We start from the raw sequence: 21,503 nt of genomic DNA on the forward strand, positions 1-21,503 counted from the left end.
CCTTGGTTTTCCCCTTCCCCTGTGCCCTGCAGGGCACTCTGCGTGGTTTTGTCAAAGAAATAGTTTTTTCTTAACTTCCATCTAGGAGGCTCTGTTGTGGGTGGGAGAGGGGGTGTCAGGGCCCTTCGCTCTCGGAGGAGAGAGAGTTTTATCATTAACCTGGGATGGAACTTATGAGGGAGCGAGGTCTGGGTGCGGGAGTGGGCTTCCCGGTGTCGGGAGCCACTGGGGCCACCGTGGGTCAGCGGAGCCGCGGCTGTGAAGGGGCGCCGGTGGCAGCAGTGCGAGTTTCCTGCGTTGGGAGTGTGCTGACAGCGAGTCTCGTAAATGATGGGGCGGGGAAGTTTCCTTGTCGGCGCGGCTGCCGAGCTGCAGGGGAGCGGAGCGGCGGGGCAGGGGCAGCGCGGAGCCGCGGCGTTATCGCGGGCAGCGCAGGTGTCAGGAGCCGCGATGGGTCGATGGCGAGGCCGGGAGGCGCCGGGGGGTAAACCGCCTCCTTCCTGCGCTGGCGGCGAGGCGAGCGCGGGGCCACAGCTGCGGCAGCAGCGCCATCCATGTGCCAGCGCCGCCGCGAGGGACCGGGGAGCTGCCACCTGCCATCGCCGCGCGGAGCCGGGGGCTGCTGCCACCCCCCGCGGGGGCTGCGGGCACCCCGAGAGGGGAGCACCCCGAGCATGGGGGCTTCGGGCGTTGCCTCCTGCCGGACCTGGGGCTGGTCCCGGGGAGGCTCTCGTTAGGATTTGGGGTGCGGTGTGTCGCCGTGAGGATGGCTCCTGCCAGGCTTCAGCAGCGGAGTTGGAGCCACGGGGGGGTACAGGAAGGGCCCCCGCGGCCCAGGTGTTTCGGGGGGAGCTGTGTGCCCCCGGGGACATCCGGGTGCCAGCCCCCTGTGGCGAGGCGTGTGACGCCAGAAGCAGAGCCGAGGCTCATATTTGGGCACGGAGCAGGTTATTGGTGCCGTGGCCCCGCAGCCGGGCGATCAGGCGCCTCATAAAGGCCGCCCTGGTGCTGCTGCCCGCATAGGCTGGGGCGCTGCCGAGACATCCCGTGGCTGCGCTGGGCTCGGGGCCGGTGGCATGGGGCCGATGGCGGCGCTGGGGCTGCTGCTGTGCGTGCGGCTGTGCGGGGGTGAGTGCCGGGCGGCTGGCAGCGGGGCCCGCGGCGGTGCCGGGCCCGGCTGAGCTCCGTCCGTGCCGCAGGCTCCGCGGAGCTGCGCCTGGTGGGCGGCGGCGGGCGCTGTGCCGGGCGAGTGGAGGTGAAGCACAGCGGTGAGTGGGGCTCCGTCTGCGCCTTCGACTTCTACTGGGAAGCGCGCTGGGCCGTGGTGGTGTGCCGACAGCTGGGCTGTGGCCGGGTGGCCAGAGCGTCCACGTACGCCCCGTTCGGGCCAGGCACCGGGCGGATTTGGCTCCATCCCTTGTGCGGCGGCACCGAGGATGAACTGGAGAAGTGTCCACACCGCGGATGGGGACAGCACTTGTGTGACCACGATCGGGATGTGGGGGTGACCTGCACAGGTGAGGGGACACGCTGGCCGTGCTGGGCCACCAGCATCGTGCTGGAACGTCCAGGGCAGGGCTGAGCTATGTCGGTTTCCCGGTGCAGATGGCGTGGAGCTGAGGCTGGCGGGCGGCAGCAGCCCCTGCGCTGGGAGGGTGGAGGTGAAGCTGCGTGGACACTGGGGCTCAGTGGCAGACAAGAGCTGGGACATGGAGGACGCTGAGGTGGTGTGCCAGCAGCTGGGCTGTGGCTCGGCCGCCGGCGCCTACTCTGCCCTCGACCTCTTCGGCGCAGGGAACGGGACTGTCAGTGTGGTTAAGGTGGACTGCAGTGGGAATGAGGCCACGCTCTGGGAATGTGAGATCCGTGGCTGGGGACCATATAATAGCACCCTCCATGACTTGGACACTGCTGTTGTCTGCCAAGGTAGGAGCCAGGCTATGGGGAGCTGTGGCACTTCACGGACATCCCTCGACACTGAGGCTGTGCTGCTCCCGCAGGGTTTTCCCGGCTGGTCGGCGGCGATGGAGCGTGCGCTGGGCGTCTGGAGGTGCGGCAGCGGCGGGCCTGGGTCCGTGTGTGCGAGGATGAGGTGGACATGAAGGTGGCCCAGGCGGTGTGCCGGGAGCTGGGCTGCGGCACGGCGCTTGCCATGGGCGGCAGTGGCCGGTTTGGGGCGGGATGGGGGCCGTTCTGGGAGGGGGGCTTCCAGTGCAATGGCAGCGAGCCCCTCCTGAGTGCCTGCGGCCAGCGAGCGCCCCAGGGCCAGGGCTGCAGCGGCCCCGCCAGCGTCATCTGCTCCCGTAAGTGCCGGGGACAGCGGGGGGCTGCTGGGCTCCCTGCAGCGTCACCGCCCTCATTGGCCTTTCTGCCACAGCCTACACGGGCTTCCGGCTGGGCAACAGCAGCTCGGCATGCGCCGGGCGGGTGGAGGTGGCGGCTCAGGGCACGTGGGGCTCCGTGTGCGCCAGCGAGTGGGAGCTGCCCGACGCCCACGTCCTGTGCCGCCACCTGGGCTGCGGCCGCGCCTTGGCCGTGCCGCCGGGAGGCACCTTCGGCAGCGGCGAGGGGCCACTGCGGCCGGACGCTTTTGGCTGCAGCGGCAGCGAGCGGCACCCGGGCGAGTGCCCCGTGGCCGTGCTGGGCAAGGCCCCGTGCGCCCCTGGAAACGCCGCCGCCGTCAACTGCTCAGGTGTGTATGGCACCTGCGTGAGGAGCCCTGAGGGCTTTTGGGCCGCCCCAAGCACTGCGATCAGAGCATGCAGGGCTGTTTTGGGGTGATGGGAAGGGCTGAGTGACGTCATTTTACAGGCATGGTGGAGTCCCTGCGGCTGGTGCAGGGTGAGACTCGGTGTGACGGGTGGCTGGAGTTGGCCATAAGCTCCGGGGATTGGCGCCGTGTGCCAGGAGAGCTTTCGATCACACGGAATTTCAGCAAAGTGTGCTGGGAGCTGGGCTGTGGAGGGGTAGACAAGAGCGATGCTGTCGCTGGTGAGGCCAGGCTGTGGCAACTGAACTCGACGGAGAAGGCCATCATGTACAGGGTGATCGAAACCATCCAGGGCATGACCACCATGCTGACCAATAGGACCCACGACGAGAACGAGATTTATTTTGAAACCAATCCATGGAACATGACCACTGCATCAGCCGGCATCCCTCATGGGGCAGCCATCGTCTGCTCAGGTGAGTGTCCCGAGAAGGGCTGGAAGTGCCGATGCCCCAAGCAGCCACCCCAGCAGTGTCCTTCCTTGCCCGCAGGCAGCCGACGGGTGAGGCTGGCGGGGAGCTCTGGGCGCTGCGCCGGGCGGGTGGAGGTGTATTCCGGTGGCAGGTGGAGCAGCGTGTGCCAGGAAGGCTGGGACCTGCAGGACGCGGCCGTTGTGTGCCGGGAGCTGGGATGCGGCACGGCGCTGGAGGCCCCGAGCTCGGCGCTCTTCGCTCCTGGCCCGGGGCCGCTGTGGCCGTACATCCCCGAGTGCTCCGGGAGCGAGGAGTCTCTCTGGGAATGCGGGCGCTCGGAAGGGCACGAGTGCGAGCGCGGCGGCGGGGCAGGGGCCGTGTGCTCAGGTGGGTGCTGGGCGCCCCCAGCTCAGGGTGCGGCGGAGCCCCCCGGGGGCTTCTGGGCTGTGCCGTGACCCCCCCGCACCTCTTGCAGAGCAGCTCTCCGTGCGGCTGGCGGGTGGCAGCGGGCGCTGCCGCGGGTACCTGGAGGTGTCCCGCAACGACACCTGGGGCCGCGTGTGCGCCAACGAAACCAGCGACAGCACGGCTGGCACCGTCTGCCGCCAGCTGGGCTGTGGGCACAGGGGGTGGCTGTCGGCCGGCCCTGCTCAGCAGCCAGCCCCCGCCTGGTTGGCGTGGGTGGGCTGTGAGGAGGAGGCTCGCTCGCTCTGGGGGTGTCCCTCGGCACCCTGGCGCTTGCAGAGCTGCGGCCCTGGCGGGGACGCCTACGTGGTTTGTGAGGAGGAGGACACTGATGGCACCGCTGAGACAGCCACCGCTCCGTATCCGGACAACGCCAGCAGCACAGGTATCTCTGCCGGTGTCGGCACCCCCTACGCCGGGCTGGCTGGGATCCCCCTCCCCTCACTGCTTGCCCGTGTCCCCACAGGCATCCCCATCAGAGCCACCCGGGCCGTGGGGACTGTGTCCGTGCCAGCTGTGCTGTGTGTGGTGCTGGGGACGCTGCTGTGCCTGGCCCTGGGTGCCCTGGCCACGCTGCTGTGCCGTGCCCGCGCCTGGCGCCGAGGTGGGTCCCGGCGGGTGGGTGCCAGGAGAGAGCCGGTTTGCGGGTTCTGGGGCTCCCGCCCTGCAGAAGAGCTCCGAAGGTGGGCAGGGGTGGTCCTGGTGCCCCCCAGGGTGCCCATGGCCCCAGGTAAGTGCTGCCTGTCATTGCAGGCGCTGGCAGAGCTGCAGATGCCATCTCCAACGCTGTCTACGAGGAGCTGGACTACACGGCAATGCCCGAGTACCAGGAGGTGCCCAGTGGCCCAGGTGGGTGCAGCCCGAGTGCCCCAGCTGTGCCCGGAGAGAGGGCTCTGCGCCACAGCCCCACGGCAGCTCCGGGTCCTGGTGGCCTGGCCCTGGCTCCTCGCCATGGGCTGGGGCTTTCCCTCGGTCCCGTGGCAGCTCCTCCCTTGTGGTGTGAGGTTGTGCCACCTGCGGTGCCACTTGAGGTCTCTGCTGAGTCCCTCTTTACCCCCTGCAGGCTCTGTGTCAGAGGGATCGGTGAAGAAGCTGCCGTATTACACTGAGGACAGCATGGAGGGAAGTGACACCGAGGCAGCCCCAGGTAGGAGCACAGGGCAGGAAGCCCACGGGGATCACAGGGGACAGAGGACACACCGGGACTGGGGAGCTGAGGGAGCCACTTCCCCCCTTGTTATTATGCCGCAAAGTAACATCTTTCCTTGTGGGACCCGAGGGCCACCAGCGCATGTCAGGTGGCAGTGCTGGAGGCGATGGCACAGAATGACCCCTGTCACGGCCACTGGGTCACTGCCATGGACGCCTGTGCCTGTTGCAGGTCCCCCTGCCTGGCTTGAGCATGGAACCCTGGATGGCTATGATGATGCCCTGGATGTGGCAGAGGACCCCCCTGCTCCCAGCACTGGGGACATCTCTGATGGAGTGGCTTTGGGGAGAGGGATCCGTGTCCTCCCCACAGGTAAAAGGGATCCCAGCTGCCCTGTTGCCTCTGCAGAGGCACTGCATGGCAGGGTTTGGCTGTGGGGGTGGGCAGGGATCCAGCCACAGATCCAAGGGGGCTGCAGCCAGATCCCGGATGGGTCGGTCAGAGGGGTCACCTTTCTGTACTGTCCCCAAGGTGGGATTGACTCCCCTCCAAGTCTCCCAGGAGCCACCAGGGACCCCCCGGAACAGCCCCCGGAGCACACGGACTATGATGATGTCGGCAGCAGCAGCATCCTGGGAACGTCACCATGAGGATGCCCTGGCCATGCTGCTTCCCTGGGGACGTGTGTGGCAGTGTGGGGTGGCCCTGTCACCAGGCAGTGTGGCTTTGCCCACTGTCACCTGTCTGTGCCCAGGACTTGCAGCTGTGCAGGAAAAGTGTTCCTGTGTAGGGAAAATCTTTGATTGCGATGTGAATTTCCCTTTTTTCTTAATAAAATGCAAACGTGTCAGAAAGTCACTCCCAGGGCTGGCACCTCCCCTGAGGCTGGAACCTCTCTCCTGGCTACACCTTCCACTGGGGCTTTGTGGCAGGAACTGGAACCAGCGACACATCCCTGGGCATGGTGGGCTTACGGGGAAGAGTGCAGGGGGATTGCTGGGATTGGCTGTGGGATCTTTATTTGGCACTGCCAAATGCACACAACTGTTCCCAGCAAGGCTGAGGGGAAAAGGGAGAGGGCAGGACCAGCCCCCGCAGAGGCAGCAGGATCTTCTCCATATGCCCCATAGGTGGTGTGGTGGTTTTGATTAGCCTAAAATATTAGTGAGGTGTTTTTAACATCTAAGAGAAATTTGGACCCCTCAAAAGCTGTTGTGGTAGGCCTGGAGAGGTGTCTGAGGGGTGGGGAATGGCACAAAGATGTCTCCTGTGTGTCCTGAGTGCAAATTCTGGAAGTTTTTACATCAAGCCCAGCAGAGCCAATCTCTGATGGCTCTGAAGTTGATGGACATGCTGCCGGCCAAGTTTGGGCCAATTGGAGGTGCTGGTTACGCCTCTATGAAAACATATTTAAGGAAAAATCAAAACAAAGCAGGCACACACTTCTTTCACTTCTTTGTAGTTGGAGGAGGAGGAGGTGGAGGTGAAAATATGTGAGGAAGAACAGCATGGAGAGCACCAAGGTCAGTGGAAAAGGGAGAGGAAGGGGTGCTCCAGTGCTTCCAGCACCGGAGCTGAATAACTTTCTGCTAGCCATGGTAAAAACTATGGGGGGAGCAAGAAGTTTCTCCTGCAGCCCATGGAGTCCATAAGGATGTAGAAATTCACCCACAGCCCACTCCAGAGGAGCAGGTGGATGCCTAGAAAAAACTGTGAACCAGTGAGAGTCTCATCTAAGAGTTAAAACTGCAAAGGCCTTGCAAGGGAGAGAAAGGCCTTGCTCCTGGCATGGAAGCAGCCTGGCCTCAGCTCGGGAGAGTCTGCACAGCACCTTATGGACAAAAAGACTCAGGTCGCAGCAAGATTTGGGCAGGATGTTGCTCGTGAAATTAGACCCACGCCAAAGAAGTTCTCAAAGAACTGTCTCTCGTGGGAAAAGACCCCGTGGCTAAGTATAGAACCTCTTTTCCCGATTGAACTGACCAAAAGATCCCTCAACCTGCCCCCTGTCTGTGTTGCTAGTTTAGAAAAAAGGAAGGGGGGGGTAAGTGCAGAAACTGCTTCTTAAGAGGGTGGGGGTGAGAGCAGAAAAAAACTGTCTGAAGAAAAAGAGAAACAAGTAAAGATAAAGAGTATTTGTAGTAAAAGAATTGTAGTGATGAGTAAATTTGAGAATCTGCTCTATAGACTGAAAAGAAACCCTACACCCTGCCCCCTATCCAGCTTGTTGTTTGTAAAGATAAAAAAGAAGTGAATACTATAAGTTCGTAAAAAAGGGGAAAAAGTGACCAAAATAATGTATAAAAAGTTTATTTTTGCCTTATATTTCTCCTCCAATTCTGTAAGGTAATTAAATCACCTTTTTGTGACTTTAGGCTTAGAACCTAGTTCCCCTCTTTTCGTGCGTCCTCCTAACAATGTCCTGTCTCAAATCCATGAGAGTGGGGCAGGCTCTGAGCCTCTCACAGCCCGGAGAGCTGGGCTGGGAATGGCTGTGGGTGTTGGAAGGACATTTCCTAAAGGAGGGGTGGTCCCCTGTAGGAGGGAAGCGCCTTCCTGCCCCGCAGCAGGACCCCGCGGTGGCAGGGCAGCCGGGCCATGGCCCCTGGCTGCGGCACGTCGTGCTCCAGGAGGTTCCCAATCTTCAGGGCGGGCTGCAGTGCCCGCAGGGCATCCAGTTCCTGCAGCAGGGCCTGGCTGAAGCCCTCCGTGCTCAGCCTGGGTGTGAAGGATGCAGGAAAAAATGACAAGGTGTTGGAGGTTGTGGGGAGGGAGGAGCTGAAGCAGCCGCGATGCAGGTGCATCCCTGCCTGTCCCGCAGCATCCGCTCCCCAGCTCGGGGATGCCGGGCGGGGAAAGGGCCGTGGCAGAGCCCTCACCCCAGGCTCCGCAGCGGGCAGGCGGGATGCCGGAGCTTGTGCAGAGCTGCAGGACGCCGTCGGCTTGCAGCTCGTTGTCACTCAGGTCCAGGCAGGTGAGACGGGGCCCCTGCAGCAGCTGCGCAGCCAGGGCTGGGCAGCAGGCGCCCGACAGCCGGCAGCTCCCCAGCCTGTGGGGCCGAGGGAAACGGGCAAGGAGGGCTTTGGCCTCCACTTGGTGAGCTGCTCCAGGTGGGAAGGGCAGTGCAGCGGGTGAGGTCCTGGCAGCAGCAGCAGCAGCAGCAGGGGCCGGTGAGGTGGGAATACTGCAGCTCAAAGGGAACGTCTCGGAAAGACCCTCAGAGGCGGCCCGAGTGTCCCCAGGGGTATCCGTGGAGCCGGCAAGCTCCTGTCCCCTGTGCCCGAGGCAGCAGCCAGCCAGGCACACACCGCCCTCCGGTTCGGGTGCCTCCAGCCAGCGGCCCCGCTCAGCGCTCCGTGCCGTCCGTGCGTGTGTCAGCGGAGCAGTCCGGGCCCGGTGCCCGGCAGCGCGGGGGGCTGGGGCAGCGCAGGGGGCTGGGGCAGCGCAGCTCTTCCCGCCGCCGCACAGCGAGGGAGCGCCGCGGTGTGCTGCTGAGGAATTGCTGTGCTGCAGGTGGGTGGGGAGCAGCTGCAGCTCCAGCTGCTCGCTTTGCTCTGGCTGGGAGGCCGAGACAAGAGGCCGGGAAGTGCGGACCCTTAGCATAACAAAGGGCCAGGTGAGGGGCGCGGAGAGAGACAGCAGGAGAGGAGGATCAGGAGGAAGAGGGAGACGTTTGGATGCTTGGAATGTGAAGGGTCAGAGCACAGGGACCCTTCTCGGACGCTCCAGTTCAGGCTGATTCTGTGCTCCTGTGCAAGAGTAAGTGGATTTCTTCAGTGAGACACCTGGGAGTGTAGCATGGGTGTCTTGGATTGATGTTATGATAATCCTTTATCCCCTATCGTTGTCTTATATGCCCAAGAAAGAAAAAAATGTGGGAAAAAATGTGTGGTCCTGTCTCTTTAACTACACCCAGCCGAAGAGAGAAACGCGGGTTGTGTAGAAAACATTTTCCCCAAGCCTCGCTCCGGGGGAGGATTCGTGGCTCGGCAGAGACTGCGTGCTGGACGGAGGTCGGAGTGAGCTCTGTTCCCGTTTTTTCCCCATTTTTTTCTTTTTTCCTCGTTTGGACCCCTTCTCTTCGATCTGCTTTGCCACCTGGAGACCCAGGAGGGCCAGAGGACAGCAGAGCTCTCCAGGGAGCTCCACCCGGCCCCGGGGGGGAGAGGAGGAGAGGGGCTGCGTCTGAGGAAAAGGACTTTTAATCAGGTTGAATAACTTCTTTTCACCTTGGTTTTCCCCTTCCCCTGTGCCCTGCAGGGCACTCTGCGTGGTTTTGTCAAAGAAATAGTTTTTTCTTCACTTCCATCTAAGAGGCTCTGTTGTGGGTGGGGGAGGGGGTGTCAGAGCCCTTCGCTCTCGGAGGACAGAGAGTTTTATCATTAACCCGGGACAGTATTTGGCGCCCAACTTAGGGGGCCTTGATTACTTGTTCTACACCTTTTGTGGGGTTAGAGAAAATGAAGAAAAAACCCTAATAATTGCATTCTGGTTTTAAACGCTTGGTATTGAATTACAGCCATCAGTAGTCACTCTGCTGTTTGATGGGAGGTTGTTTGATGTAATACTGTCTGTTTGGCACATAGGTTTGTTCCCCTATCAACAGGTAGGGGCAATCTTGTCCCTAATGTATAATTTCCACCAATCAGGGACACGACTCCGGCTTGTTATAGTAATGTGCGTGATACTGACGATCTGTAAGAAGGTATGGGAAACAGTTAAAGATGTACATGCTCTGTTAGTTTCCTCCTCTAGTTTTAGTAACCTGTTTTGGAGTTTTGTTAGTGATATTACCCAACGTGTTAGAGAAGTAGAGGGTGAAGCTTCCTGGCTCCTCACCCATCTCTTTCCCTTTAAATCTGGTAGATCATCTTTTGAGAATATTCAGTTTCCCCTGGATGTTCAAGAGACCATTAACTCGGTAGTACAGGTGCTTTACCTAGGAGGTTGCATGTATATGATGTTCAGTTTTACCAGAATGAGGGCTGAGAAGTCCAGAGGGGCTGAGCAGGAGCAGGCACCTAATCCAGATGTGAGGAAATGTGAATGGTGTGGAGTATGGGAGGACATAGGTAAAACTTTAAAGAAATTCTCTGATCCAATAGACTGGGAATTTCCCCTGGACAAATCCCGAGACCAGCTGAGGTGGGGAAGTATCTGAAAGAGAAGTGCAGAGACAACTGCAGTGCAATATGTTGGGCCCTGGCATATGCTTATCGTACACTGTGGGATATTCTAGAACAGGAAGGAAGGGAGCCTAAGCCAGTGGCAGTTGCTCCTGTTACAAGGAGCAGGAAAGCCCAAGTTAAGACTGATCGCCCAGATGACAGTGGGGAGGGACCCTCAAGGTCAGCAATTGAGTCAGAGGTCATTGTTGAATCCATGAATGTGAGAGACCTTCACAGCCTAAGAAAAGATTATGTCCAACGAGATGATGAATCTGTGATTAGTTGGTTAGTCCCTCTTTGGGATGCTGCAGGCGAAGTTACACTTCTAGATCCTACTGAGGCAAGGCATTTAGGGACTGTGTCACATGACCCAGATATCAACCAAACTATACGAGATGGGCCTGACTGCAGCAGCCTCTGGAGACGAGCTATCAGAGCTGCGAGGGAAAGATACCTACATCCCGACGATCTCTATTCGCAACAAACCCAGTGGAGAACCATAGAACAAGAGATTCAACGCTTGAGAGAAATGGCGGTGGTAGAAATTGTCTTCTCAGAGGACATAGCAAACCCAGATCCAATTATAGACCCAGATAGGATAGAATGTACACCTGTGATGTGGCGGAAACTCCTAAAGCTTGGGCCAGCAGGGTATGCTTCTGCTTTAGCCATTATGAAGCAAGATGACGGGCATGAGACTGTGCGTGATATGACAAGGAAACTCCGAGCGTATGCAGATGTCGTGCATAGCCCAGTGAATGCAAGAATCTCAGCTGTGGAAACAAATCTGCAGAAACTAGAAAATAAGATAGAGAAGAATCATGAGAAACTCAGTAAAGAGATTAAAGACAGCCTTCTCCAAATCTCAGCAGTACAGATCAGAGGTTCTGTTACCCCACGCAGACGCTCCTCGGCTATGAGAACTGGATATATCCCTCGATGTGAGTTGTGGTATTTCCTGTGTGACAGTGGAGAAAACATGAACAGGTGGGATGGACAACCCACTGCTGTCCTGGCATGACGAGTGCGTGAATTGAAGGAGGGCAAGGCTCAGAGAGGGAACTCCACCAGAAGGGAAGTAGCTCTACTCAACATGTCTGATTCCCTTGAAGGAACCTCTAAAATGAATGCCCACCATGGTTAGAGGGGCCCTGCCTCTAGCCAGGTAGAGCCCAGGGAAAACCGAATTTTTTGGACAGTGTGGATTCGGTGGCCTGGCACATCAGAGCCACAAGAATACGAGGCTTTAGTTGACACTGGTGCACAATGCACGATAATCCCATCGCGACATGTGGGGACAGAACCTGTTTCTATTTCCGGCGTGACAGGAGGATCACAAGACTTGACCCTGGTGAAAGCTGAGGTGAGCCTGGCTGGAAGAGAGTGGAAAGAACTTTCCATTGTGACTGGCCCAGAGGCTCCATGTATTTTGGGTATAGACTTCCTCCAAAATGGATATTTCAAAGATCCAAAGGGACTCAAGTGGGCATTTGGGATAGCTGCTGTAGAGACAGAGGGCATAAAACAATTGAACACCTTGCCTGGACTGTCAGAGAACCCATCTGCAGTAGGACTCCTGAAAGGGTAAGAGCAACAAGTACAGATTGCAACCTCCATTGTGCACCGCCGACAGTACCGGACAACTCGTGATGCCGTGATTCCCATTCACAAACTAATCCGTGAGCTGGAGAGCCAAGGGGTGGTCAGCAGGACCCACTCATCCTTTAACAGCCCCATCTGGCCTGTGCGAAAATCTGAAGGAGAATGGAGATTGACTGTGGACTATCGTGCCTTGAATGAGGTGACTCCACCTCTGAGTGCTGCTGTGCCAGACATGCTGGAGCTCCAGTATGAGCTAGAGTCCAAAGCAGCAAAGTGGTATGCCACTATTGACATTGCAAATGCATTTTTCTCCATTCCTCTGGCAGCAGAGTGCAGACCTCAGTTTGCTTTCACCTGGAGGGGCGTGCAGTACACGTGGAACCGACTGCCCCAGGGGTGGAAACACAGTCCCACCATCTGCCATGGACTGATCCAGGCTGCAGTGGGAAAGGGTGTGGCTCCAAAAAATTTGCAATACACTGATGACATCATTGTGTGGGGGGACACAGCAGAAGAAGTATTTGAGAAAGGAAAGGAAATCATCCAGATTCTCCTGGAAGCCGGTTTCGCTATAAAAAAGAGCAAAGTCAAAGGGCCTGCCGAAGAGATCCAGTTCCTAGGAGTGAAGTGGCAAGATGGACAGCATCAGAGTCCTACTGAGGTTATCAATAAAATCATGACAATGTTCCCCCCAACCAACAAGAAGGAGATGCAAGCTTTCCTGGGAGCTATAGGCTTTTGGAGAATGCACATCCCCGAGTACAGCCAGATTGTGAGTCCTCTCTACCTGGTTACCCGTAAGAAAAATGATTTCCACTGGGGCCCTGAACAGCAGCAAGCTTTCACCCAGATCAAGCAGGAGATTGCTCATGCAGTAGTCCTTGGCCCAGTCAGGACAGGGCCACAAGTAAAGAATGTGCTTTACTCTGCAGCTGGGAGCCATGGCCTGTCCTGGAGCCTTTGGCAGGAGGTGCCTGGTGAGACTCGGGGTCGTCCATTGGGATTTTGGAGCCGAAGTTACAGAGGGTCTGAAGCCAACTACACCCCAACAGAGAAAGAAATCCTAGCAGCATACGAAGGAGTCCAAGCTGCCTCAGAGGTAATTGGCACAGAAGCACAACTCCTCCTGGCACCTCGACTACCAGTGCTGGGGTGGATGTTTAAAGCAGAGGTTCCCTCTACTCATCATGCCACCAATGGCACGTGGAGCAAATGGATTGCCCTTATCACACAGCGCGCCCGTATGGGAAATCTGAATCGCCCTGGTGTAAGAATATACTCCGTGGGGTTTAGTTATTGGGATAAAACAGGGACAAGAGATCTCTAAAGATGAGTTTTAGAACGTGAGGTTTTATTGTGAAAGAGCATGGGCGTGAGAGGCCTGCTGGGCTGCAAGACGCAGCCCAAAGCAGGCCAGAGAAAAGAGAGAGAGAGAGAGCAGAAAGAAGAGAGTAAAAGAGAGTGATTTGCTGTTTACAATGCACTAAATCATCTTCTCTGTTGAATATTCTAATTCCCTTTAACCAATCTAAGACAAGCTACAAACTCTACAGCATTTACATACAACCTTTAAGAATCATCACATTACCATACAGGGTCATGTTTCAAACCTTAAAAAAACTGCCTTTTTTGGGATTTCTACCAGGCAGGTAGGGTCTGCTATCAAGAGGCGGGATTACCTTCGTGGCCATACCATTGTTTTTTAGTTACTCTACAACTTGAACCTTGTCTTCATTTCAATGTCGCTCATATTTTCCATATCCTCAACATCTCTTGCAAGATGATCATATCTATAAGGCTTTCCTATTTCATCTTCCCCAACACCCTGGGATTTTGGAAATAATTACAAATTGGCCTGAAGGTGAAAATTTTAGTCTGATTGAGGAAGAGGAGCTGGAACAGGTGACCCGTGCAGAGGAAGCTCCACCATACAACCAACTGCCAGCAGACGAAACACGCTATGCTCTTTTCACTGATGGTTCCTGTCGTCTTGTAGGGACAAAATGAAAATGGAAAGCAGCTGTGTGGAAAGCAGCAACATGATGGGTTGCAGAAGCTAGGGAAGAAGAGGGGGGATCGAGCCAATTCGCTGAGCTCAAAGCCGTTCAGTTAGCCCTGGACATTGCTGAAAGAGAGAAATGGCCAAAGCTCTACCTTCATACTGATTCATGGATGGTAACCAATGCTCTGTGGGGTTGGCTGGAAAAGTGGAAGAAGGCTGGTTGGCAGCGTAGGGGGAAAACCAATTTGGGCAGCTGAAGAGTGGAAAGACATCGCTAGTGGGGCAGAGAGACTACCTGTGAAGGTCTGCCATGTAGACGCCCATGTCCCCAAGAGTCGAGCTAATGAGGAACACCAAAACAACGAACAGGTAGATCAGGCTGCAAAGATAAAGGTGTCCCAGGTAGACTTGGATTGGCAGCATAAAGGAGATTTATTCCTAGCTCGATGGGCCCATGATGCCTCAGGCCATCAGGGCAGAGATGCCACCTATAAGTGGGCACGAGACCGAGGGGTGGATCTAACCATGGACTGTATCTCCCAGGTAATCCATAATTGTGAGACGTGTGCTGCCATCAAGCAAGCCAAGCGGGTGAAACCCCTGTGGTATGGTGGGAGGTGGTCTAAATATAAGTATGGAGAGGCCTGGCAGATTGATTACATCACACTGCCTCAAACCCGCCATGGCAAGCGCTACGTGCTCACAATGGTAGAAGCCACCACGGGGTGGTTGGAAACCTACCCTGTGCCTCATGCCACTGCTCGTAACACCATCCTGGGCCTTGAGAAGCAAGTCCTGTGGAGGCATGGTACCCCTGAGAGAATTGAGTCAGATAACAGAACTCATTTGAAAAATAGCCTCATAAACAACTGGGCTAGAGACCATGGCATTGAGTGGGGGTACCACATTCCCTATCATGCACCAGCCGCTGGCAAAGTGGAACGCTATAATGGACTGTTAAAAACCACCCTAAAGGTATTGGGTGGGGGAACTTATAAGAATTGGGAGCGACATTTAGCAGAGGCCACCTGGTTAGTCAATACCCGAGGCTCCATCAACGGAGCAGGTCCTGCCCAATCTGAGCTTCTACATACAGTGGATGGAGATAAGGTCCCAGCAGTACATGCCAGAGGCTTGTTAGGGAAAACTGTCTCGATTGATTCTGCCTCACATAAAGACAAACCCATCCGTGGGGTTGTCTTTGCCCAGGGACCAGGGTGTACTTGGTGGATTATGCAGGAAGATGGAAAAACACGATGTGTCCCTCAGGGAAATTTAATTTTGGGTGAAGGCCACATGTAAGGTTGGGATGGCAAAATACCACCGTTCACCGAATGACATTATTTGTACATAGTTACATGTATATATGTATATGTGTATGTATGTATATATGTGTATGTATGTGTATATGTGTATATATGTGTGTGTGTGTTTAAAGTTGGAAGATGTTAGGGTGGGCCTTAAGCCAACGCTATGGAATAAGGGGTGGAATGTTTTGGATTGATGTTATGATAATCCTTTATCCCCTATCGTTGGCTTATATGCCCAAGAAAGAAAAAACTGTGGAAAAAAAAGTGTGGTCCTGTCTCTTTAACTACACCCAGCCGAAGAGAGAAACGCGGGTTGTTTTGAAAACATTTTCCCCAAGCCTCGCTCCGGGGGAGGATTCGTGGCTCGGCAGAGACTGCGTGCTGGACGGAGGTCGGAGTGAGCTCTGTTGCCGTTTCTTTCCCATTTTTTTCTTTTTTCCTCGTTTGGACCCCTTCTCTTCGATCTGCTTTGCCACCTGGAGAGCCAGGAGGGCCAGAGGACAGCAGAGCTCTCCAGGGAGCTCCACCCGGCCCCGGGGGGGGGAGAGGAGGAGAGGGGCTGCGTCTGAGGAAAAGGACTTTTTAATCAGGTTGAATAACTCCTTTTCACCTTGGTTTTCCCCTTCCCCTGTGCCCTGCAGGGCACTCTGCGTGGTTTTGTCAAAGAAATAGTTTTTTCTTCACTTCTATCTAAGAGGCTCTGTTGTGGGTGGGGGAGGGGGTGTCAGGGCCCTTCGCTCTCGGAGGAGAGAGACTTTTATCATTAACCTGGGATGGAACTAGTGAGGGAGCGAGGTCTGGGTGCGGGAGTGGGCTTCCCGGTTTGGGGAGCCACTGGGGCCACCGTGGGTCAGCGGAGCCGCGGCTGTGAAGGGGCGCCGGTGGCAGCAGGGCGAGTTTCCTGCGTTGGGAGTGTGCTGACAGCGAGTCTCGTAAATGATGGGGCGGGGAAGTTTCCTGAGCGGCGCGGCTGCCGAGCTGCAGGGGAGCAGAGCGGCGGGGCAGGGGCAGCGCGGAGCCGCGGCGTTATCGCGGGCAGCGCAGGTGTCAGGAGCCGCGGTGGGTCGATGGCGAGGCCGGGAGGCGCCGGGGGGTAAACCGCCTCCTTCCTGCGCTGGCGGCGAGGCGAGCGCGGGGCCACAGCTGCGGCAGCAGCGCCATCCATGTGCCAGCGCCGCCGCGAGGGACCGGGGAGCTGCCACCTGCCATCGCCGCGCGGAGCCGGGGGCTGCTGCCACCCCCCGCGGGGGCTGCGGGCACCCCGAGAGGGGAGCACCCCGAGCATGGGGGCTTCGGGCGTTGCCTCCTGCCGGACCTGGGGCTGGTCCCGGGGAGGCTCTCGTTAGGATTTGGGGTGCGGTGTGTCGCCGTGAGGATGGCTCCTGCCAGGCTTCAGCAGCGGAGTTGGAGCCACGGGGGGGTACAGGAAGGGCCCCCGCGGCCCAGGTGTTTCGGGGGGGGCTGTGTGCCCCCGGGGACATCCGGGTGCCAGCCCCCTGTGGCGAGGCGTGTGACGCCAGAAGCAGAGCCGAGGCTCATATTTGGGCACGGAGCAGGTTATTGGTGCCATGGCCCCGCAGCCGGGCGATCAGGCGCCTCATAAAGGCCGCCCTGGTGCTGCTGCCCGCATAGGCTGGGGCGCTGCCGAGACATCCCGTGGCTGCGCTGGGCTCGGGGCCGGTGGCATGGGGCCGATGGCGGCGCTGGGGCTGCTGCTGTGCGTGCGGCTGTGCGGGGGTGAGTGCCGGGCGGCTGGCAGCGGGGCCCGCGGCGGTGCCGGGCCCGGCTGAGCTCCGTCCGTGCCGCAGGCTCCGCGGAGCTGCGCCTGGTGGGCGGCGGCGGGCGCTGTGCCGGGCGAGTGGAAGTGAAGCACAGCGGTGAGTGGGGCTCCGTCTGCCTCTTCGACTTCTACTGGGAAGCGCGCTGGGCCGTGGTGGTGTGCCGGCAGCTGGGCTGTGGCCGGGTGGCCAAAGCGTCCACGTACGCCCCGTTCGGGCCAGGCACCGGGCGGATTTGGCTCTATCCCTTGTGCCGCGGCACCGAGGATGCACTGGAGAAGTGTATACACCGCGGATGGGGACAGCACTTGTGTGACCACGGTCGGGATGTGGGGGTGACCTGCACAGGTGAGGGGACACGCTGGCCTTGCTGGGCCACCACCATCGTGCTGGAACGTCCGGAGGTGGGATGAGCTATGTTGGTTTTCCGGTGCAGATGCCGTGGAGCTGAGGCTGGCGGGCGGCAGCAGTCCCTGCGCTGGGAGGGTGGAGGTGAAGCTGCGTGGACACTGGGGCTCAGTGGCAGACGACAGCTGGGACATGGATGACGCTGAGGTGGTGTGCCAGCAGCTGGGCTGTGGCTCGGCCGCCGGCGCCTACTATGCCCGCGACCGCTTCGGCCCAGGGAACGGGACTGTCAGTCTGGTTAAGGTGGACTGCAGTGGGAATGAGGCCACGCTCTGGGACTGTGAGATCCGTGGCTGGGGACCATATAATAGCACCGTCCATTACCACGATACTGCTGTTGTTTGCCAAGGTAGGAGCCAGGCTATGGGGAACTCTGTCACTTCACGCACATCCCTCGACACTGAGGCTGTGTTGCTCCCGCAGGGTTTTCCCGGCTGGTCGGCGGCGATGGAGCGTGCGCTGGGCGTCTGGAGGTGCGGCAGCGGCGGGCCTGGGTCCGTGTGTGCGAGGATGAGGTGGACATGAAGGTGGCCCAGGTGGTGTGCCGGGAGCTGGGCTGCGGCACGGCGCTTGCCATGGGCGGCAGTGGCCGGTTTGGGGCGGGATGGGGGCCGTTCTGGGAGGGGGGCTTCCAGTGCAATGGCAGCGAGCCCCTCCTGAGTGCCTGCGGCCAGCGAGCGCCCCAGGGCCAGGGCTGCAGCGGCCCCGCCAGCGTCATCTGCTCCCGTAAGTGCCGGGGACAGCGGGGGGCTGCTGGGCTCCCTGCAGCGTCACCGCCCTCATTGGCCTTTCTGCCACAGCCTACACGGGCTTCCGGCTGGGCAACAGCAGCTCGGCATGCGCGGGGCGGGTGGAGGTGGCGGCTCGGGGCACGTGGGGCTCCGTGTGCGCCAGCGAGTGGGAGCTGCCCGACGCCCACGTCCTGTGCCGCCACCTGGGCTGCGGCCACGCCTTGGCCGTGCCGCCGGGAGGCTCCTTCGGCAGCGGCGAGGGGCCACTGCGGCCGGACGCTTTTGGATGCAGCGGCAGCGAGCGGCACCCGGGCGAGTGCCCCGTGGCCGTGCTGGGCAAGGCCCCGTGCGCCCCTGGAAACGCCGCCGCCGTCAACTGCTCAGGTGTGTATGGCACCTGCGTGAGGAGCCCTGAGGGCTTTTGGGCCGCCCCAAGCACTGCGATCAGAGGATGCAGGGCTGTTTTGGGGTGAAGGGAAGGGCTGAGTCAGGTCATTTTACAGGCATCGTGGAGTCCCTGCGGCTGGTGGAGGGTGAGACTCGGTGTGACGGGCTGCTGGAGTTGGCCATAAGCTCCGGGGATTGGCGCCGTGTGCCAGGAGAGGTTTCGATCACACGGAATTTCAGCAAAGTGTGCTGGGAGCTGGGCTGTGGAGGGGTAGACAAGAGCGATGCTGTCGCTGGTGAGACCACGCTGTCCACGCTGAACTCGACGGAGAAGGCCATCATGTACAGGATGATTGAAACCATCCAGGGCATGACCACCATGCTGACCAATAGGACCAACGACGAGAACAAGATAGATTTTGAAACCAATCCATGGAACATGACCACTGCATCAGCCGGCATCCGTCATGGGGCAGACATCTTCTGCTCAGGTGAGTGTCCCGAGAAGGGCTGGAGGTGCCGATGCTCCAAGCAGCCACCCCAGCAGGGTCCTTCCTTGCCTGCAGGCAGCCGACGGGTGAGGCTGGCGGGGAGCTCTGGGCGGTGCGCCGGGCGGGTGGAGGTGTATTCCGGTGGCAGGTGGAGCGGCGTGTGCCAGGAAGGCTGGGACCTGCAGGACGCGGCCGTTGTGTGCCGGGAGCTGGGATGCGGCACGGCGCTGGAGGCCCCGAGCTCGGCGCGCTTCGCTCCTGGCCCGGGGCCGCTGTGGCCGTACATCCCCGAGTGCTCCGGGAGCGAGGAGTCTCTCTGGGAATGCGGGCGCTCGGAAGGGCACGAGTGCGAGCGCGGCGGCGGGGCAGGGGCCGTGTGCTCAGGTGGGTGCTGGGCGCCCCCAGCTCAGGGTGCGGCGGAGCCCCCCGGGGGCTTCTGGGCTGTGCCGTGACCCCCCCGCACCTCTTGCAGAGCAGCTCTCCGTGCGGCTGGCGGGTGGCAGCGGGCGCTGCCGCGGGTACCTGGAGGTGTCCCGCAACGACACCTGGGGCCGCGTGTGCGCCAACGGCACCAGCGACAGCACGGCTGGCACCGTCTGCCGCCAGCTGGGCTGTGGGCACAGGGGGTGGCTGTCGGCCGGCCCTGCCCAGCAGCCAGCCCCCGCCTGGTTGGCGTGGGTGGGCTGTGAGGAGGAGGCTCGCTCGCTCTGGGGGTGTCCCTCGGCACCCTGGCGCTTGCAGAGCTGCGGCCCTGGCGGGGACGCCTACGTGGCTTGTGAGGAGGAGGACACTGATGGCACGGCTGAGACAGCCACCACTCCGTATCCGGACAACGCCAGCAGCACAGGTATCTCTGCCGGTGTCGGCACCCCCTACGCCGGGCTGGCTGGGATCCCCCTCCCCTCACTGCTTGTCCCTGTCCCCACAGGCATCCCCATCAGAGCCACCCCGGCCGTGGGGACTGTGTCCGTGCCAGCTGTGCTGTGTGTGGTGCTGGGGACGCTGCTGTGCCTGGCCCTGGGTGCCCTGGCCGCGCTGCTGTGCCGTGCCCGCGCCTGGCGCCGAGGTGGGTCCCGGCGGGTGGGTGCCAGGAGAGACCCGGTTTGCGGGTTCTGGGGCTCCCGCCCTGCAGAACAGCTGAGAAGGTGGGCAGGGGTGGTCCTGGTGCCCCCCAGGGTGCCCATGGCCCCAGGTAAGTGCTGTCTGTCATTGCAGGCGCTGGCAGAGCTGCAGATGCCATCTCCAACGCTGTGTACGAGGAGCTGGACTACACGGCAATGCCCGAGTACCAGGAGGTGCCCAGTGGCCCAGGTGGGTGCAGCCCGAGTGCCCCAGCTGTGCCCGGAGAGAGGGCTCTGCGCCACAGCCCCACGGCAGCTCCGGGTCCTGGTGGCCTGGCCCTGGCTCCTCGCCATGGGCTGGGGCTTTCCCTCGGTCCCGTGGCAGCTCCTCCCGTGAGGTGTGAGGTTGTGCCACCTGCGGTGCCACTTGAGGCCTCTGCTGAGTCCCTCTTTACCCCCTGCAGGCTCTGTGTCAGAGGGATCGGTGAAGAAGCTGCCGTATTACACTGAGGACAGCATGGAGGGAAGTGACACCGAGGCAGCCCCAGGTAGGAGCACAGGGCAGGAAGCCCACGGGGATCACAAGGGACAGAGGACACACCTGGGTTGGGGATCTGAGGGAAAAAATCCCCTCCTTGTTACTGTGCAGCAAAGTAACGTCTTTCCTAGAGGGACCCGAGGGCCACCAGCACATGTCTGCTGGCAGTGCAGGAGGGGATGGCACAGCATGACCCCTGTCACGGCCACTGGGTCACTGCCATGGACCCCTGTGCCTGTCCCAGGTCCCCCTGCCCGGCCCGAGCATGGAACCCTGGATGGCTATGATGATGCCCTGGATGTGGCAGAGGAGTCCCCTGCTCCCAGCACTGGGGACATCTCTGAGGGTGTGGCATGGAGGAGGTGGATCCGTGTCCTCCCCACAGGTAAAAGGGATCCCAGCTGCCCTGTTGCCTCTGCAGAGCCACTGCATGGCAGGGTTTGGCTGTGGGGGTGGGCAGGGATCCAGCGACAGATCCAAGGGGGCTGCAGCCAGATCCCTGGTGGGGTGGGTCAGAGGGGACACGGGGCTGCCACCCTGAGGCACCTTTCTGTGCTGTCCCCAAGGTGGGATCGACTCCCCTCCAAGTCCCCCAGGAGCCACCAGGGACCCCCCGGAACAGCCCCCGGAGCACACGGACTATGATGATGTCGGCAGCAGCAGCATCCTGGGAACGTCACCATGAGGATGCCCTGGCCATGCCGCAGCCCTGGGGACATGTGTGTGGCAGTGTGGGGTGGCACTGTCACCAGGCAGTGTGGCCTCTTCCACAGAGGTCACCTGTCTGTGCCCAGCATTGCAGCAGTGCAGGAAAATTGTTCCTGTGCAAGGAAAACCTTTGATTTGTGTGTGAATTTCCCTTTTTTCCTATTAAAACGCAAATTGGTCAGAGAGTCACTTCCAGGGCTGGGGCCACCCTTGAGGCTGGCACTTCCATTCCGGCTGCATGAGCCATCCCTTGGGGATTTGTGGCAGGAGCTGGAACCACTGACACATCCCTGGGCATGGTGGGCTTACGGGGAAGAGTGCAGGGGGATTGCTGGGATTGGCTGTGGGATCTTTATTTGGCACTGCCAAATGCACACAACTGTTCCCAGCAAGGCTGAGGGGAAAAGGGAGAGGGCAGGACCAGCCCCTGCAGAGGCAGCAGGATCTGCTCTCTGTGCCCCATGGGTGGGGCAGGCTCTGAGCCTCTCACAGTACGGAGAGCAGGGCTGGGAATGGCTGTG

The 21,503-nt window shown here is 59.7% G+C and overlaps 2 protein-coding genes and 1 long non-coding RNA gene across 3 annotated transcripts in view; all 3 read left to right on the forward strand.

Moving 5' to 3' along the window:
- The window catches only part of LOC146436999 (uncharacterized), a 99,185-nt gene that overhangs the window by 27,567 nt on the left and 50,115 nt on the right, over positions 1-21,503 (forward strand). The gene's annotated exons all lie outside the window — the stretch shown is intronic.
- Positions 675-5,448, forward strand: LOC146437002 (scavenger receptor cysteine-rich type 1 protein M130-like). The gene is made up of 13 exons (XM_085063771.1): positions 675-732; positions 1,134-1,517; positions 1,606-1,926; positions 2,001-2,303; positions 2,378-2,692; positions 2,812-3,186; positions 3,262-3,570; positions 3,659-4,033; positions 4,115-4,252; positions 4,402-4,497; positions 4,712-4,795; positions 5,030-5,170; positions 5,330-5,448. The coding sequence occupies exons 1-13, from the start codon at positions 675-677 to the stop codon at positions 5,446-5,448; spliced, it is 3,018 nt and encodes a 1,005-aa protein (XP_084919897.1).
- LOC146437003 (scavenger receptor cysteine-rich type 1 protein M130-like) lies at positions 16,449-21,404 on the forward strand. The gene is made up of 11 exons (XM_085063772.1): positions 16,449-16,494; positions 16,623-17,006; positions 17,095-17,415; positions 17,490-17,792; positions 17,867-18,181; positions 18,301-19,059; positions 19,148-19,741; positions 19,891-19,986; positions 20,201-20,284; positions 20,519-20,659; positions 20,841-21,404. The coding sequence occupies exons 1-11, from the start codon at positions 16,449-16,451 to the stop codon at positions 20,957-20,959; spliced, it is 3,162 nt and encodes a 1,053-aa protein (XP_084919898.1). The 3' UTR covers positions 20,960-21,404.

Source organism: Lichenostomus cassidix, chromosome 5, assembly GCF_008360975.1.
Source record: "Lichenostomus cassidix isolate B80296 chromosome 5, HeHo_3.0, whole genome shotgun sequence".
Taxonomy (NCBI): domain Eukaryota; kingdom Metazoa; phylum Chordata; class Aves; order Passeriformes; family Meliphagidae; genus Lichenostomus; species Lichenostomus cassidix.